The following is a 16,174-nucleotide window of genomic DNA, read 5'->3' on the forward strand; positions in this document are numbered from 1 at the left end:
TCAGTGATCTCAGCTCCCAACCACCAGGGTAGAGTTTTGAAGTCACGCCTGCTAAGTGCTAAGTTGCTTCTGTCGTGTTGGACTCTGCGACCCTGTGGACTGTAGCCCACTAGGTTCTTCTGTGCATAGGATTCTCCAGGCAAGGATACTGGACTGGGTTGCCATTCCCTACTCCAAGGGATCTTCCAGACCCAGGAATTGAACCCTATGTCCCTTAGTCTCCTGCGTTGTCAGGTGGATTCTTGACCACTAGCGCCAAGCCCCACGGGAGCCTGTATGGGGCAACCTTGTCCCTGTCCATGGTGCTGATGCAACAACTGCTCTGGGAAAGAAGGGCTGTCTGGCAAGGTTGGCTGAACCTCCAAAGGCGAAGCGTCTCTCACCCCCTAGCTCCCTCCTACCTCCCCCACCACCCCCCAATGGGAAAAATGCTGCTACACCTTTCTGCATCACCACAGTCATAGAGTGGATTCAAGACCTGGGGGTTCAGGGGCAGACCCTCTCATGTTTAATAACATAAGAGTTGTGGAAGTGGGCCTGGCCAGAGAAGAGGGTGCAGGAATTGGGGGAGCTGTTTTGGGAGAGGGTAGCCCCAACATCCTGGAGTTGGATCGAGACTCATGGATTGCCTTTCTGCTCAACTGAGCAGATTGAGTCTCTATTTGCTTTCTAACCTCTCCTGACCAAGGGCCTGTATTGAGGGGAGGGACCTTCCCTTTTGTTCCTGCAGTTGGGAGTGCGTGGGCATCTTTTCACTTCCCTCCTCGGGGTCAGGGAGGAAAAGCATCTTCTCAGACCCAGGACTCCTCCTCAGGTGAGAGGGGGACTGGATCGAGCTGCCAGGGCCCCTGGCTCTCCGAAGGCGGGGAGCTGCTCTCCAGTGGGGCGGCTGGCTCTCTCCTCTCCTCTCTGTCCTCCTCCTCCCCTGCCGAGGCTCCATCCACCAGGGTTGCCTCCCCTCCCTTACTGCCCAGTGCTGCTCTCACCAGCCTGCCTTTGGGGGGTGCCCTGACTGGACCCAGGCACAGGCAGTTCAATGGCTTGGGGATCCGTGATGGCCGCTTCTCAGGCCTATGATCTCTCCGGGGCCGAATCCTGGGCCTCAGCTTCAGCTTGTAGATGGATGGGATTCTCTGGGGCTTCCGAAGTGTTCTCTTACCCTTGCTTGGACATGCCTTGGCTCTCTCGGAACTGGGGTCAGAGGGTGAAAGTGTGAGGGACTCTGGGCTGGCAGACACTGTAGGGGCTGAGCAGTCCTGTCCCCCTTGGGCCTTTGTGCTGATGCCCTTGGCACTGGGGTTTGCCACTGTCCTCAGCCCACTCTCTTGGGCTCTCAATTTCCCTTTGAGGCTTCCTGGGCCTGCAGTTACAGCTGGTGTAGGGGAGCCTGGAGGGGCTGCCTTCCAGGCTCCCAGGTCCACTTTAAGGAGGGGTGGGGGGCCCTGAATCAGCTCTTGGATGACTTTGTCATAAAGACCCCCAGGGTCAGGCCACCACCCACCCAGACTGGGCACGTAGACCCCACTGCGAGGAATGACTACAGACCTAGTGCCCTGGGGGCGGGCACCCGCCATTCCTAGCAGCTTCATGTTGGTTGAAAGCTCCTCCTCAAGGCCGTGATGGATGCCTTGTTCCTTGGTTCTGCCCGATGGCAAGGGGGTGCACCTCCCCTCCCGGTGCTGTGGGCCCAGGCCCCAAGGCCCTCCAGCCTCCGCTGTCACCTGGATGTCCAGCTTCAGGTCCTTCTGCCCCTCTTCCACAGAACAGTGCTCATGTCTGGACTCAGACAGGTCTCCACTGGTGGCCCTTAATGGAAGGGGGCCTCTCTTCAGTTCTGTGCTGGGACCTCCACTTACAGTTCCTGCACAGCCTCTTCCCGGAGTTGGGGGGCGTGCTGGGGGCAACTGGACAGGGATCTTGGTGGATCCTTTGACAGGGGATGGAGAGCAGACAGGTGCTGGCTCCCTGAGCTGCGAGGAAGCACCCTCAACCTCACCCCAGGGTGGTTGCCTGGGGCCCACGGGCTTGGCTGGGCTGGGAGAACGAGGCAGGGGAGACAGTCCTCTTGCTGGTGTCCCTTTGGCGGTGGCCTCGGGGGCTCGGACTCTCTGGGAGGTGGGGGTCCTGGCATGAGTTCCCCGGCTGTCTGTCCTCTCATGAACCGAAGATGTGGGAGTCCTCCCCCGGGGGGGTTCAGGGGGGTGTCTCTCCTCCCTCTTCCCCAAGGAGGTACACTGTGGGTCTTGGCCCCTGAGAGTGGGTGAGGACTGGGGCCTGGGCAGGTTGTCCCCAGCTGGCAGCTGCCTCCGAGATGCGGCGAGAGACTTCTCCTGGCACCTGAAAGGATGAATCATAAACTGTAGGGTCTTGTAATCCAGTCCCCTGGCTCTGGGAAGGGATGGCCTTCTCCCAGCCAGAACTCCCGGGGTGGGGGGGGGTCAGACTTCATGTTGAATGAAGTAAACACTCCCTCTCCCCCATGACTGCCAGAGATGCTTCCTTAGAGCAGATACTGTTTAAGCCTGTTCCCCCCACCCCATTCCTTGGGGAACCGGTAGAAAGCAGCCTGGTCTGGGCCCCAGGTTGCTTCAGATCCCATGACTATAGGTCAGCAGTTTTGGGTGGAGAGGGTCTTTGTTTCTGCTGTACCATGAAATAGATAGACAGGCCTTGGGTAAGTCTCTTCCCTTTATGGGCCTCAGCCTCCTCATCTGTGAAATGGGATGATGTATAATGTAAGTAGATGAACCTAAAGGTACTGGGTACTTTTTTTTGGTTCTGAACACCTGAGGTCCTGCTGGGATGGCGCACTGCTGGGAGTCCTGCTCCCCTTATCTTGAGTTGGGGTGGCCTCTGGGGATGTGGACTCCAAATCAGGAAAGGGCCCTGCCCTGTCCCTCCCCAGTACCTCAGCAATGGTGTTGTTTCTCTGTGGACCCCTGGCCCGGCTCTCTGTTCATGCTGGGGTCTGGGGGAGGAGACAGCAGGGGGCCTCAGCTTTCGACCTGAAGAGGTATATGTCTTCCAGTCCACGGGGGGCAATGGGCTCTGGGAGCGGCTGATGGTCATCGTAGGCTGGGGCTGCGAGGGCCTGTCCTGCACCTTCACTTCATGCTGCACAGGGTGGGCAGGGGGCTGCAGGAAGCTGCCTGTCTTGTGTGCTACCAACATAGCCCCCAGAGAGAGGAGAGGAGAGGAGGAAAGGGTTAAACTCCTGCTGATGGGGTCCACAGTTCCCTCCCCAGCTGCTCCCCACCCTGAATCCCACATTAGAGACACTGGGACCCACTGGGACAGTGATAACACCAGAATTTTCCTCACGGGAGGAGTTTAGAGCATGAAATCTGGTTGGAGGGTCCAGGTGGGGGACTTGCTGAAAGCTGCATTTGTATTGCAAGTTCACATCCTTTATTTAGATTGCATGCTTATTTGGGATGTCTTGAGGTGCTGATGGAGATTAAGGGAAGACTAAAGACCCTTCCAAGTCATGCTTGGTGCCTCCATCAGAGCCAAACCTAAACCCAGGTGTCATGCACCAGTGACCAAATGCTGATTCTGAGTGTTTGGCTTTGGCGTCATCTTGTGGTGTAAACTGGTACTACACTATGGCTGCCCACACCGGTACCTTCTACGGTGTCTTTCTCCATCGCCTTGCGCCCCTCTTGCCCCTGGAGATCAGACCTACCTCCCACCTCTGCTCCTGGCCTCCCAACCCAGAGTCACAGGGAAGGGGCTCCCAGGGGACTCACAGAGGGACGTGCACCGGCAGGGGTCATGTTTGTCCAGATAGTGACCGAGTGTGTCCCAGCCGCCCCCAACACGCACCATCACGTGGTTCCGGAGGATCTGCAGGGGGCAAGGGTGAGGTGGAGGGCAGGGTGAGTTTGTCCCCTCTCCCTGGACTAGCCTGCGGGCCTTCAACCCTAGCTCGCATCCATGTACACACACACGTGTGTGTGGTTGCAGCCCAAGACCCTCCTGTGACTGGCATCAAATCACACATGTTGTCAAGGGTAGAGGCCAAGCTGACGAACGGCAGGTTGCCCCACAGAGAGACACAGGACCTCACGAGCATTGGGTGGTCTGGCCCCGGACTCTCGTCTCTCTCTTCACCCTGAAGGGGTTCAGACCTGCACCTGTTTGTATCAGAAACAGGCCCTGGCTTTGCTCTGTGGTGTGTGTGTTTGAAGAGTTCGCGGGAGTCCTGGACTCCACTCCCCGTCACAGTCACGTAGTCTCTTCAGGCCTCCACTTCCTCAGAGGAAACAGGGCACCACAGTTCTTCCCCACCTACTTCACAGGGCTCTTGGCTCAGGCTGTGGGGCGAGGGCCGGGGAGCTGGCTCTGGGCACAGGCTCTTACTGGTGAGGGGGCCAGGTATGGGTGGGGGGCTCGCGGGGGGCACAGGTCAGACCCATACTAGCATCAGAACCCCGTGTTCAGAAGCTGCATGTGAGCGGTGGCCCATGGCTGGGCCATACAGAGAGCACAGACTTGGGGGGCGAGTCTCAGGCCCCTTGCTGTGACCAAGCCTGTGGGTGGAAAAGTGGGCTTACCCTTCACCCCCACTTCTGCCTGAAGAAACTCCCCCCCAACTAGGCTGAGGCAGAGGTAGATGGGGGTGGGGGCTGTTTCTAACTGCCCTAATGGGAGCGGGGGACATGCTTGCCAACTTTGCCAGGAATCTTCTGTAATTTCCAGAGGGAGAGAGGGAAAGCCTTCTGATGGATAGCTAGAGGTGGATGGTGATCTCCTTTCCTCACCTTCAGGCCTAGATAAAGTCCCACCGCAGGACTCCTGATCCTGCTGACCCCCTGGGCTCCCTCCACCTCCCCTCCCACAATTTACCCGGATGAAGATAAGGGTGTTGGAATCTCCCACGCGGTACTTCCCCTCCGACACCTTGACCATGGAGAACTGAATCGGGCAGGTACAGTGGCTCACCAGGCTCTGAACCTGCGGGCGGTGGGCACTGGGTTCAGCCCTCCCCTCTGCCCAGGGACCCAAGCGCCCTTGCACTCCGGGTCAAGCTCAATGGGCCGCCTGCCTGTCCCCAGCCCCCAGCCCCCAGCCCCAAGGCTTCTGCAGAGTCAGGACTAGGGGCTGACAAGCAAGCAGAGAAGGCGTTTAATCACTCAAGGAGAACAAGACCTTGAGTGGTGACCTACGGCTCAGCGCTCTCCTGGGTCAGCCAACAGGGGCCGAGGAGTGTGATGGTTAAGGCGGACCTTGGGATCTGACTGCCTCCCCCGCACTACAGACCTTGGGCAGGTGAAGAAACCTCCCTGAGCTCGATTCCTTGGTGGTGGAAGTGGATAGTCGCTCCCAGTTCACTCCCACCCCAGGACCCGCTGTGCGGGACACAGGCCGAGTGCTTCACGTGCGCTGGCTCACCTAAGACCCACAGCGGTCATGGAAGGTAGGCATGGGAAAGCTACATCCCCACGGTACAGAAAAGGGAACCAAGGCACAGAGAGGAGAGGGCAAATAATCTGCCCCAAAGTCACAGAGCCGCAAAGCAGTGAACTAAGACTTGAACCCAGTCGTCAGAGAGGGTGCTGGCGTCTGCCTTTGTAACCACCGGCCCACGGGGTTTAAACGAGAGAGGTGTAGGGTGCTGGATTCCTAATGAAAACGACGAGGGTGGCGGCTCAGAGTGGACACGATTTAACTAAAAACCACGGGGTCGGGGAGTGTCGGGTGGGGCCTGGAGCTCAGGAAGGGGGTGGCTGGCTGGGGCGGGGGGCGAGGGGGCGGGGCCCGGGGCGTGCCCAAGTCCTCACCAGCTGGTCCAGGTCGCGGGAGTGGCAGGGCCGGCGCGCGGGGGGCGCAGGCGGCGGGGGGTCGGGCGGGGGCAGGGCCCGCTCCAGCCGCAGCTCCTCCTCGATCTCCTCCTCCAGCCGCACCAGGGTGGGCGCCGCGACGCCGAAGCGCCAGGCCCGGCGGCCCAGCTCCAGCAGGCACAGCACCACGTTCTTCACGTTCTTGCGCAACACCAGATCCTCCGTTTCGAACATCAGCACCTCTGGCCCGGGGCGAGAGGAGGGTAGGCAGCCTGAGCCCCCTGCTGACCTCCCTGGAGAGAGCGCAGCGCGTGGGAGAGCCCTGGGGCCACCCTGGACCCGGGGGAGGGGGGAAGCAGGCTTGGGATGGGGGTTAGCGTCTCAGGATCTTGGCGTCAGGCAGCCCCTCGGAGGGGTCGGGGCAGAATTGCTTCGGTACTGAGCGCAGAGCAGGTGGCCGCCTAATAGGAGAGGCAAGGGCAGGAAAAGGGGACGCAGCCAAGAGAAGGAACCCAGTTCCACCTGCCCTTTTCTCTGCTCTGTCTGCAAGGATGAGTTCTGCAGGAAGAAGCACCCAGGTCTCTCACTTCCGGTAACCACCAGGCACCCCAGACTCAACCCCCAGCCCATGCATAACCTGGTAGGGTGGAGTACAGGCTCCGGAGTCTGGCTGCCAGCTTGGAATCCTGACGCTCCCACCCACCGGCTGTATGACCTTGGGCTAGTCCCAGCCTCAGTCTCCTCTTCTGTAAAATGGGAATGCTGTCTGTTTCATGGGGTTGTGGTGGGGATAGCTATATGACTGCAGGCAATGTCTGGCCTGTGGTAAGTGCCCGATAAAACACTAGCCTGCAAGCCTGCTCCATACTGTTGCGGCCACCAGCTAGTGGGCGGGGCCTGACCGCCCCATCCCCACGGCCAAAGGCTGGAGGGTGGTGAGCATTCAGGTTCATCCCTGCCACTGGGTTCAGGGCCAAGGTGATGAGGAAGGCTGATATGTCACTCCCTGAGTCCCGCAAGCCCCAGCAAGACTGGCTGGGGTCCACTTGCCTCCTCCCCACTCCACCGCAGCCCAAACACATGCCTTCTCCATGCCCCCTCTGCCTAGAACTCCCTGCCCCCCACATGTCAATTTATTCCTGAAGACTCAGCTCAAATCTTCGTCCTCTATTGGGTCTTTCTAGGCCTCATCAGGTGACTGTTTCCTCCCATCTCCCCGGCACAGAAGCTGTACTCGAGTTTCTATAAGTTGGGCTGTAATTTATGCTTCTCAGCTGTCTCTCTCAGGCCACAACTTCTTTTAGCTCTGATAGGTTCTCAGTCCTCTCAGCATTCACTGCCTAGCCCTGTGTGTGACCCCAAAGAGACAGGTGCTCGAATCGTTCATTCAAAGCATTGATTTATTGGGGATTTACTATGAGATGGGGAAACTGAAGCATGAAAAGGAATGAGGAGCTGGCCCAAGGCAAATCTGGAAGGAGGACCCCTGACCCCTGACAGCTTGAGCCTCAGAGAGGAGATGGATGCCTGGCAGGAGAAGGGTCTTGGGAGGTGGGGGAACACAGGAGGATTACCTTGGATGCCCATCTCCTTGCGACACCAATGGATGAAGTTGGAGATGTTGTCCCGGGCCTGGAAAGTGCGAGGCTGGGCAGCCTCGTTATAGGAAACCCCGGCCCGGGGTAGAGGAAGCCTCTGGGCTTGGTCAGGTGTCTCAGCCAGGAAGGCCAGGGCGGCCTCAGTGATGGCGTTGGCATGCTGGCACAGCACCAGGCCTGTCTCCAGCACCTGCAGGAAGTTGGCTGCGCTGATGTCCACTCCGTAGAGATCCCGAAGCCACTCGGCCAGGTCCTCCTTCATGGCTTCTAGGTACTGCTCGCTGGACTTAAAGGGCTGGATGCTGCTCACCCGAGGCCCCGGGGTCCCAGGTCTCCTCCTGCCGGCCCGGGGCTGGGGCATGTCTGGGCCGGGCACCTCCACTCTGCCGCAGCTGCGTCTTCACTCCTGCCACCTGTGGGGTCTCGGCAGCTTCCCCCTGACTCAGAGGTCCCCTTCTACCCTCTGAGAGTCTGGGATGGCTCTGCTACTCGCCTCTGCCTTTGGCCACCGCCACCATCGGCAGTGGGCTGGGCCAGGCCGGGCCCCCACCCCCCACATTCTTCAGTCCCTGCCAGAACTTTCCTACTTGCTAGCCCTGCAGAGGCCTCACGCCCCAGCTGCCCAGTCTGCTCAGAGGTCGCCGGCTCCCAGGACAGATGGAGGGGAAGACACTCCTCTCTCCCCCCGCAGGGCCGGACAGGCCACACTAGCTGCCTCCCACCCCCCACCAGCTGGCCCGGAGTCTGGCTGTCTGTCGGCCTCTCCACTTTGCTTTCCTCTCCTTGGAGACCAGCGGCTGCTACAAACACTCCTTGTTAACCCTTCCCAGCATCGGCTGCCCTGGGGCCCAAGAAGAGGCTGGGACTGGCTTATCACTCACTTGGTCAACCCCGGTGGAGGGTTTTGGGAAACGGGAGGAGGGGAGCAGGGCCAGCGGGCGCCATGCCCCTCAGAGTTCAGTGAGCACTGCCGTTTAGGGGTGAAATAGACGCAGCCATAGAGTTCAGAGCCAAGAGTCTGGCCTTGGACTCTTTCCTGAATCCCCCTGTGACCTTCACATACTATCTGTCTTCTCTGTGCCTTTGTTTGCCTCAACTGTAAAATGGGAATAATAATACCTCCCTCTCTGGGGCGTTGTGAGGAAGAGAGGATTCGTGGATGTGAGAAGTCTCCAACTGTCAGGACTGAGGGGTCCCAGCTTCCTTGATTCTCCCAGCAGCTCTGGCTGTGTGCCATGATCCCCGCCTTCTCTGGAGAACCGGCTCCATCCCCTACTCTACCCACATGATCCCTCCAGAGCAGGCGGTCAGTCATAGGTCCTCCTCCATGGCCACAGGGATGCATGCATTCAACAAATATTTCCTGCAGACCTACTGTGTGCCGTGCGCTATTATAGTGCGTGAGGATGTAGCTGTAGGGGCTTCCCTTGTGGCTCAAACAGTAAAGAATCTGCCTGCAATGCGGGAGACCCGGGTTCGGTCCCTGGGTCAGGAAGATCCCCTAGAGAAGGGAACGGCTACCCATACCAGTATTCTTGTCTGGAGACTGAGGAGCCTGGCAGGCTATAGTCCGTGGGGTCTCAAAGAGTCAGACTGAGCCACTCACACTTTCACTTTTCATGTAGCCCCCGTCCTCACGGAGGCTGCTTACATGATGGTGGGTGATGGATGATAGATAAACAAATGAGTCTGTAGTGAGTCAGATGGTGATACATACCAGGGAGAAAACAGAAGGGCTACAGGAGATGGGTTGGGCCTGGGGGATTTTCTGTAAGGTGGCTGGGAAAGACTTCACTGATATGGTGATATTTGAGCAGGGACCTGAGAGAAGTGAGGAAGCAAGCCCCGAAGATGTCTGCTGGAAGGGCACCCTGGCAGAAGGAACAGCCAGGGCAAACGCTCCAGGCGGGTGAATTCCCTGGAGGTGCAGTGGTTAGAAGTCAGCACTTTCTCTGTAGGGGCCCAGGGTTCAATCCCTGCTTGGGGAACTAAGATCCTGAAGCCTTGTGCTGTGACAAACACACAACCCAAAAACACTCCAGGCAGGCGGATACTTGGTATATCCCAGGAATAGCAATGACAGGTGGAATATGAGGAAGAGGGGAAATAGGGTCTTTATGTAGGGCTTTGCTTTACCTTTTGGAAAGTAATTTTCTTTCAGTTACCTTCTAAAGGTGTCAAGATAATGATGGTTGTACCCATTTCACGGATGAGGAAACAAGAAAACTGAAGCTGGCAGGAGGCCTGCGTTCCTCAGTACACGGATGGAAGGACCTTTCCGTGGGGTTGGCTGAGTGTCCTCGTGACATGGCAGTGGGCTTTCTCCAGAGAGACAGAGCAAGACAGAAGCCACAGGGTCTTTTATTAATAGCCTTGAAAGTCACACTCTGTCAATTCCCACAACATCCTATCAATGACCCAGGTCGGCCTTATTTCATATGGGAAAGGGGCTACATCAGAGGGAATACCAGGCAACAGGGGTCATTGGGAGCCATTCTAGAGGCTGGTTACCCCCGAGACAGAGGAGCTGTTTCTTTTCCTTTCTTGCTAATAGGATCCTATCTTGTTTAGGTATTATTCATGGATAGAGTTTTCTTAAAGTTAGGGAAGACGGGCCCAGCCCCAAAGAGAGAACCTGTCAAGTCTTCCAGCCATTCTGTGAAGCCATTTAAATTGGACAGAGTAAGCTTTTGAAATGTCCCATCAAGAACCAAAGTGGCTAGGGGCTTCCCTGGTGGTCCAGTGGTTAGGAATTTTTCTGCCAATGCCAATGCAGGGGACATACGTTCAATCCCTGGTCTGTGAACTAAGATCCTCCATGCCGCGGGGCAACTAAGCCAGCATGCCAAACTACCGAAGCCTGTGCTCTGCAACAAGAGAAGTCACTGCAACGAGAAGCTCCTGCTCTGCAAGGAAGAGTAGCCCCCCACTTGCTGCAACTAAAGAAAGCCTGGGTGTAGCAACGAAGACCCAGCACAGCCATAAATAATAAATTTTAAAAAGAGAACCAAGGTGCTATAAGCTCCTTTAGAAAATGTAAGGCTATTCAGGTTTGGGGAGGAGAGCGTTCTCCATGGGTCTTTCCTATCTTTTGCAGAGGTGTTTCAAAGGTGTTTATATAGTGAAAAACCTTGGAAGATACAGTGTCTTTTTCCAGAGCAAAAAACAGTTTTGGTTACTACCCAGTATAAAAAAAATTAGGGTACCCTAAGCTCAGGGTTCTTCTAACAATGCAAGCCACTGCATATGCAGGTTCTACCTAGCACCCATGGGACAGTGGGCCAAGAGAAGATGACACGGGTATGCCGATGCTGCTGTGTCATCAGTAATGAGGTCTTTTATCTCTAACTCAAGAGTCTCACGTGTTTTGGCAGCACCTAGGAAAATACAGTGTGCTAACTTGCTAGCTTGCACATAGGGTAAACTTTTAGATTCTTTACGGTTCTTCACAGTGTTACCCCCACGAGATTCTTGGAGGCTGGTCTGCCCTCTTTGTTCTATATCCCACCAAACTGGGAGATGCCTGAAGGAAGAGACCCATGCCCCCACTTCAGACCTGGATGGAGCACCATGTCATGTTCCCCTAACAGACTGGGATCTCCTTGACTCCAGCAACTGTATCACATCAGACGGAGGCTCTCCAGACCTGGGTTTGCATCCTCTGCCCCTCTGAATACCACTGACTCTGCCAAAACACCCCACTGTCAGGCCAAGCAATGAAGGAGTTTCCCCAAGTTTCTACAATTTTATTCCTTTCCTGAGCCCCAGCTCTCACACATATACCGAACATCCAGAAGCTACCCCTGGCTCTTACCTGAGCCCTGCTTCCTATAACTTGACACCGTGTCCTCTGCTCCTCGGAGCTAAGGCAGTGCGCTGGAGGTGGGTGGGGTGGGAAGAAGGGAGGAGGAAAGATGGGGACTGAACTGAAAGGGAAGGGGAGAAAATAGTGATGCCAATAGACATAACGCTTTACGTGTTTTCAGTGGGCCAGGTAAAGTCTGGTACTGCATGGCTCTGACATACAGAGAGAGAGACAGAGGGTCAGAAAGATAACTCACTAACACTCAGAGTTTACATTTATGTAGTAGAGCTGGGAATTGACCCCAGTCTATGGGGGGCCAAAGTCCCTCTGTGCCTGTGTGTGCTAAGTCACTTCAGTTGTGTCTAACTCTTTGCGACCCTATGGACTGTATGTAGCCCACCAGGCTCCCCTGTCCATGGGATTCTCCAGGCAAGAATACTGGAGTGGGTTGCTGTGCCCTCCTCCAGGGGATCTTCCCGACCCAGGGATTGAACCCATTATGTCTCCTGCATTGGAAGGTGGGTCCTTTACCACTGGTGCCACTTGAGAAGCCCCAAAGTTACTCTCTGTCCCCTTTAATACCTTCCCAAGAGAGAAGGTAGGGTTTGGGATGGAAGTTCTAGAAAAGGCAGTTATTCTGCGGGTGGAATCCTATTGGCAGGTGAGACTCTAGCCCCGCCCCCTTGTAATCCACCAGAGGCCCTAGAGACCAGACCAAGCTCTATGGGAACTCTGTCCCATCTCTCTGCCTGATCAGGGGAAGAGGGCAGCACGGCTTTGGGGAGAATGGATAAACACGGTGAGTGGGGCTGGAGGACAGGTCTCTTGACCCCAGGATGGATCAACAAGCTCATCACCATGGTAACCCCAGAGTAGAAGTTTTCTCAGTTACCCATCCATATACAAGCCCTCTCCTCTCTCTTTTCTGAATATTTCTGACATCTTCTCTCTCATCTTCATCTGCTGCTGTTCGGATCTTTGTCTTCTCTGGCCTGGACCACTGTAATGACTCCTACGTGGGTCTCTGTCTGTCTCCTTCTGTCAGAGGAAACATCCTGAAGGATGCTCTGAGCACATCCCTGTGTCAAAATGTCCAGAGGCTCCCCAACTGCTGAAGGACTGAGTTCAAACTCCACAGCCTGGCCCCCAAAGCCCCACCCTCCCTCTTCAATTCCTCATCCTTCCCACATTCCCCAGGACCCCTTCCTGGCTGTGCCCTAGCTCTGGCCTTTCACAGCCAGAAGTCTAAATGTGTTTTCCTAAATAAAAGTACAGTGGAACTTGGGGTGGTTAGGACTCTGTACTTCCACTGCAGGGGGCACAGATTTGATCCCTGATCTGGGAACTAAGATCCCACAAGCCATTGTGGCTTGGACAGAAAAAAAAAAGGACAGTGGATCTTGGTTCTCCACCTATAGCAATACCAAGAACTGGTAGAATCTCTGAAAAAAAACTTTCTTTTTGGAAAGCTTTCAGAAGTCTTGATTGAAATTCAAAGGCCACTCTCTTACCTACCTCGTCACCTACCAGACAGTGTCGGGAAGCAGCAGGACATATGATGTGGTTAGCCAGATAGATGGCTACGTGCAGTTGGTATTCAGTACATGTGGGCTGGAACACTAACCCCTTTGTTTCCAACCTCTTTAAACAAGATAGGCAGGGATCAATGGAAAATTTTCTAGACCTTTCTAGGGAAAACCCCAGGAGCTGTGTCTTCCCTGCCCTCCTCCCCCTTTTTTCTCTTGCAAGTCTAGCTCCCCAGATCCAGCAGACCGCAGGGCACATGGTGGAGCTGGGCCTGTGTCCACTGAATGAGTGGTAGACACCTGGTAGGTTACTCTCAGGTCAGCCCAGGAACTTCCCACCTGCCAGGACTGCTGCTTGGGATTGTGGAGTTTGTGCCCTGAACATCAGCAAGGGGGGGGGAATCAGGGGTGGCTGAAATCCAACAGGCAAGGTTGGGGTCAAGCCTGGAAGGATGAATAGAGGCCTTTTCCTAATTGGTCTTCCCGGCGTGTGTGTGGGGGGGTAAGGGTGGATTTCCACTTAGTCCACCCATACCGGCCACTTTTCTGGATTTTTCTGCGCATCGGAGGCACCCTTTCCTAATCATGCAGAGGCGCTGTGCGCTCTCCTGCCTACCTGCTGCTGCTGCTAAGTCACTTCAGTCGTGTCCGACTCTGTGTGACCCCATAGATGGCAGCCCACCAGGCTCCCCCGTCCCTGGGATTCTCCAGGCAAGAACACTGGAGTGGGTTGCCATTTCCTTCTCCAATGCATGAAAGTGAAAAGTCAAAGTGAGTTGCTCAGTCATGTCCGACTCTTCGCGACCCCATAGATGGCAGCCCACCAGGCCCCGCCATCCCTGGGATTCTCCAGGCAAGACCACTGGAGTGGGTTGCCATTTCCTTCTCCAATGCATGAAAGTGAAAAGTGAAAGGGAAGTCGCTCAGTCGTGTCCGACACTTAGCGACCCCATGGACTGCAGCCTACCAGGCTCCTCCGCCCATGGGATTTTCCAGGCAAGAGTACTGGAGTGGGGTGCCATTGCCTTTGCGGCAAGTGACGCTGGGCTTTCTTAAAGGCAAGGCCCATTTTGAAGAAGGAAATCCCGTTCCATGCAGAAAACAAAATACAGATAACCACCTATTAAAATTCCAATCGGGGCACTTCCTGATTATTGACAGCTGCACAGACATCAGTCCCCACCCCGAGGCCAATTAGAAGGAAGTGGGTGATGAACCATCATTCCCGGGCTCAAGCCTCATTGCACCTGCTTGTTGCTGGCTTCCCCCGCCCCGCGTCCCAGCCCTGGGCCAGGCGCTTCACACAGACTCCATCTGATACCTGCTTTTCAGTAACCCTTGAGATGGGCACTGTTTCCTCTCCATTTTACAGATGGGGAAACGGAGCTTGACAGAAGCGACCAGACTTGCCCCGAACCTTCTTCAGCTGGGAAGTTCAGGGACCTAGGAAATCAGGCCCCTCTTTGCCCAGAAAATCCTGCACACTCTGGAAACCTCTTGGAATCTTGCTGGCCCCGCACATCTCATGCATGTCCTTCGGGAGCCTGCCTTTTTGGGGGGGGGGGGGGGATCGGGTTGGGCGCCACAGTTAGGGTACCAGGGAGGGCCCTTCACTGATCTCCCCCCACCCCCCAACACCCGTGCAGGCGCGAAGGCCCCCTTGTGGAAGAAGGAGCTGGAGGAGCCCCGGGCCAGGGAGGCAGAGGCGGAGGCCGAAGCCGCGGAGGAGGAGTCGGAGTCGGAGTCGGATTCGGACGAGGAGAGGCCGCCGGAGGAGAGCGCGACCGAGGGCGAGGCCAAGGCCGGCGGTGAGGCGGAGGGCGGCGAGGGCCGTGAGCGGGGCTCGGTGTCGTACTACCCGCTGCGCCAGGAGTCCAGCACCCAGCAGGTGGCGCTGCTGCGGCGCGCGGACAGCGGCTTCTGGGGTTGGTTCAGCCCCTTGGCGCTGCTCGGAGGCCTAGCCGCGCCGGCCGACAGGTGAGGGCGCGCCCCGCGGCGGGGGCGGGATGCCCGGGGCGCGCGGCGCGGTGCCCTGAGCGCCCCGGTCCTCCCCCGCAGGAAGCGGAGCCCTCCCGAGGAGCCGTGCGTGCTGGAGACGCGGCAGCGGCGGCCGCGCGGCGGGGGCTGCGCACGCTGTGAGATCCTTTTCTGCAAGAAGTGCAGGAACTTGCACAGCCCGCCGAGCTACGTGGCGCATTGCGTTCTGGAGCACCCGGATCTGGGGAAGACGCGGCCTGCCCACGGCGGCCCCTGAGTGCCACCAACCCTCCCGCCCCCAACTCCCTGCCTCTGTAGCCGTTCATCCTCGCCTCCACCCCAAATGCCCGCAACCCTCCCCTCTCTTCCCCGACGTCGATCACGTGCCGCAGAGCCTCCCTTCCGGGGTGCCCCCTCTCGACCAGCAGGCGCATCCCCGATGGGGCGGCCCCACCTGTCATCAGTGCGGAGCCCAACATCATCACCTGGAGGTCCGTTCCTGCAACAGCGCCTCCCCGGTCAGCACGCGGTGCCCATCGCCCACCTGACTCCCGTCCCCTGCCCACAGCCCTCTCACTTGTCTCTTGGGTATTTCAGGTTCCTTCTGGCACGGTGGGCAGAGGCATCGCCTGAAGTAAATAACCCCTCTGGGAAACTTGCCTCTCCCCTCAAATCCTCCAATAAAGCCTCTGATCCAAGTGTCAGTGCCTAGAGGAGGGGCGAGGACCCCGGTGAGCGTGATAAAGATCAACCCTCCTTGCCCTTCCCCCGGGTTCAAGCCAGAGGGAAAAGGGCAGGCGGAGAGCCTCCTCCCAGCAGCTCGGGGCGGAACCAAGCCCTTGCAGCCAAGGGCAATCAAAGGCCATTCTCCCCACTGCGCGCTGAGAAGAAAAAAGGCAGGCTCCGCGCCAGGAATGCCCACTGGGAGCTGAGGGCTGAAGCTGGTTGGACCTTCCTCTCCTCCAGCGGGAAGGCCGCTCTGACCGCGGTCAGTGTGTGTGCCGAGGAGGCCCTGGAAGGTGTGGAGTGCGCAGGACTAGAGAGTTAGCCCAGAAGCCTACTGAGACTGAAGACAGGGAGGCTGGGGAGCTGGGTCCTTCTCCAGGAATCCTAGCTATTCTTGGCCGGCCAGCGGGAACTCCTGGAATGCTTCGTGTGTGGCCAGGACAACGGGGCCATTGTGAGCACCGGTGCTCTCCCAGTCTGCAGAGGCCCCCAGCGCCTGCAGCATCCAGACCTCCAGAGAGGCCCCTGTCATCCTGCAGCCACACAGGGTTCTCCATCTGGCCTGGAGGGTGAGTGGGTGAAGGACATTTTGCTTTTTGAAGAGAGCGGCAGGCCCCCCCCTCCCCATCTCGACTATACACACGCACAGCTCACTGGGTCCGGCTAGGAAAAAGAAGAACATGGTTGCCCCCTCCCCAGCATCCATGCCCACCTGCTCTCACTGGACACTGGTCCAAGGAAGCTGCTCCCCTGCTCACT

At 57.2% G+C, this 16,174-nt stretch overlaps 2 protein-coding genes across 3 annotated transcripts; one reads left to right on the plus strand and one right to left on the minus strand.

The window, feature by feature from the left end:
* Positions 1 to 30: 30 nt before the first annotated feature.
* GAS2L2 (growth arrest specific 2 like 2) lies at positions 31 to 10,126 on the minus strand. Its single transcript, XM_025281094.3, has 6 exons — positions 7,358 to 10,126; positions 5,784 to 6,025; positions 4,849 to 4,956; positions 3,750 to 3,846; positions 2,909 to 3,161; positions 31 to 2,337 (listed from the first exon to the last, which is right to left on the minus strand). The coding sequence occupies exons 1-6, from the start codon at positions 7,740 to 7,742 to the stop codon at positions 792 to 794; spliced, it is 2,631 nt and encodes an 876-aa protein (XP_025136879.3). The 5' UTR covers positions 7,743 to 10,126; the 3' UTR covers positions 31 to 791.
* A 1,772-nt stretch (positions 10,127 to 11,898) lies between these two features.
* Positions 11,899 to 15,399, plus strand: C3H17orf50 (chromosome 3 C17orf50 homolog). Of its 2 annotated transcripts, XR_006640821.1 has the most exons (4): positions 11,899 to 11,985; positions 14,359 to 14,689; positions 14,771 to 15,180; positions 15,287 to 15,399. XR_006640821.1 is itself a non-coding variant. In XM_006056217.4 (3 exons), exons 1-3 carry the CDS (start codon positions 11,973 to 11,975, stop codon positions 14,964 to 14,966), a joined length of 540 nt encoding a protein of 179 aa, XP_006056279.2. In that variant the 5' UTR covers positions 11,899 to 11,972; the 3' UTR covers positions 14,967 to 15,351. The 2 variants fall into 2 exon arrangements, 1 of the variants encoding a protein (XP_006056279.2); XM_006056217.4 differs by having other exon boundaries at positions 14,771 to 15,351.
* The last annotated feature ends 775 nt before the right edge of the window (positions 15,400 to 16,174 follow it).

This window comes from Bubalus bubalis, chromosome 3 (genome assembly GCF_019923935.1).
Source record: "Bubalus bubalis isolate 160015118507 breed Murrah chromosome 3, NDDB_SH_1, whole genome shotgun sequence".
NCBI classification, from domain to species: domain Eukaryota; kingdom Metazoa; phylum Chordata; class Mammalia; order Artiodactyla; family Bovidae; genus Bubalus; species Bubalus bubalis.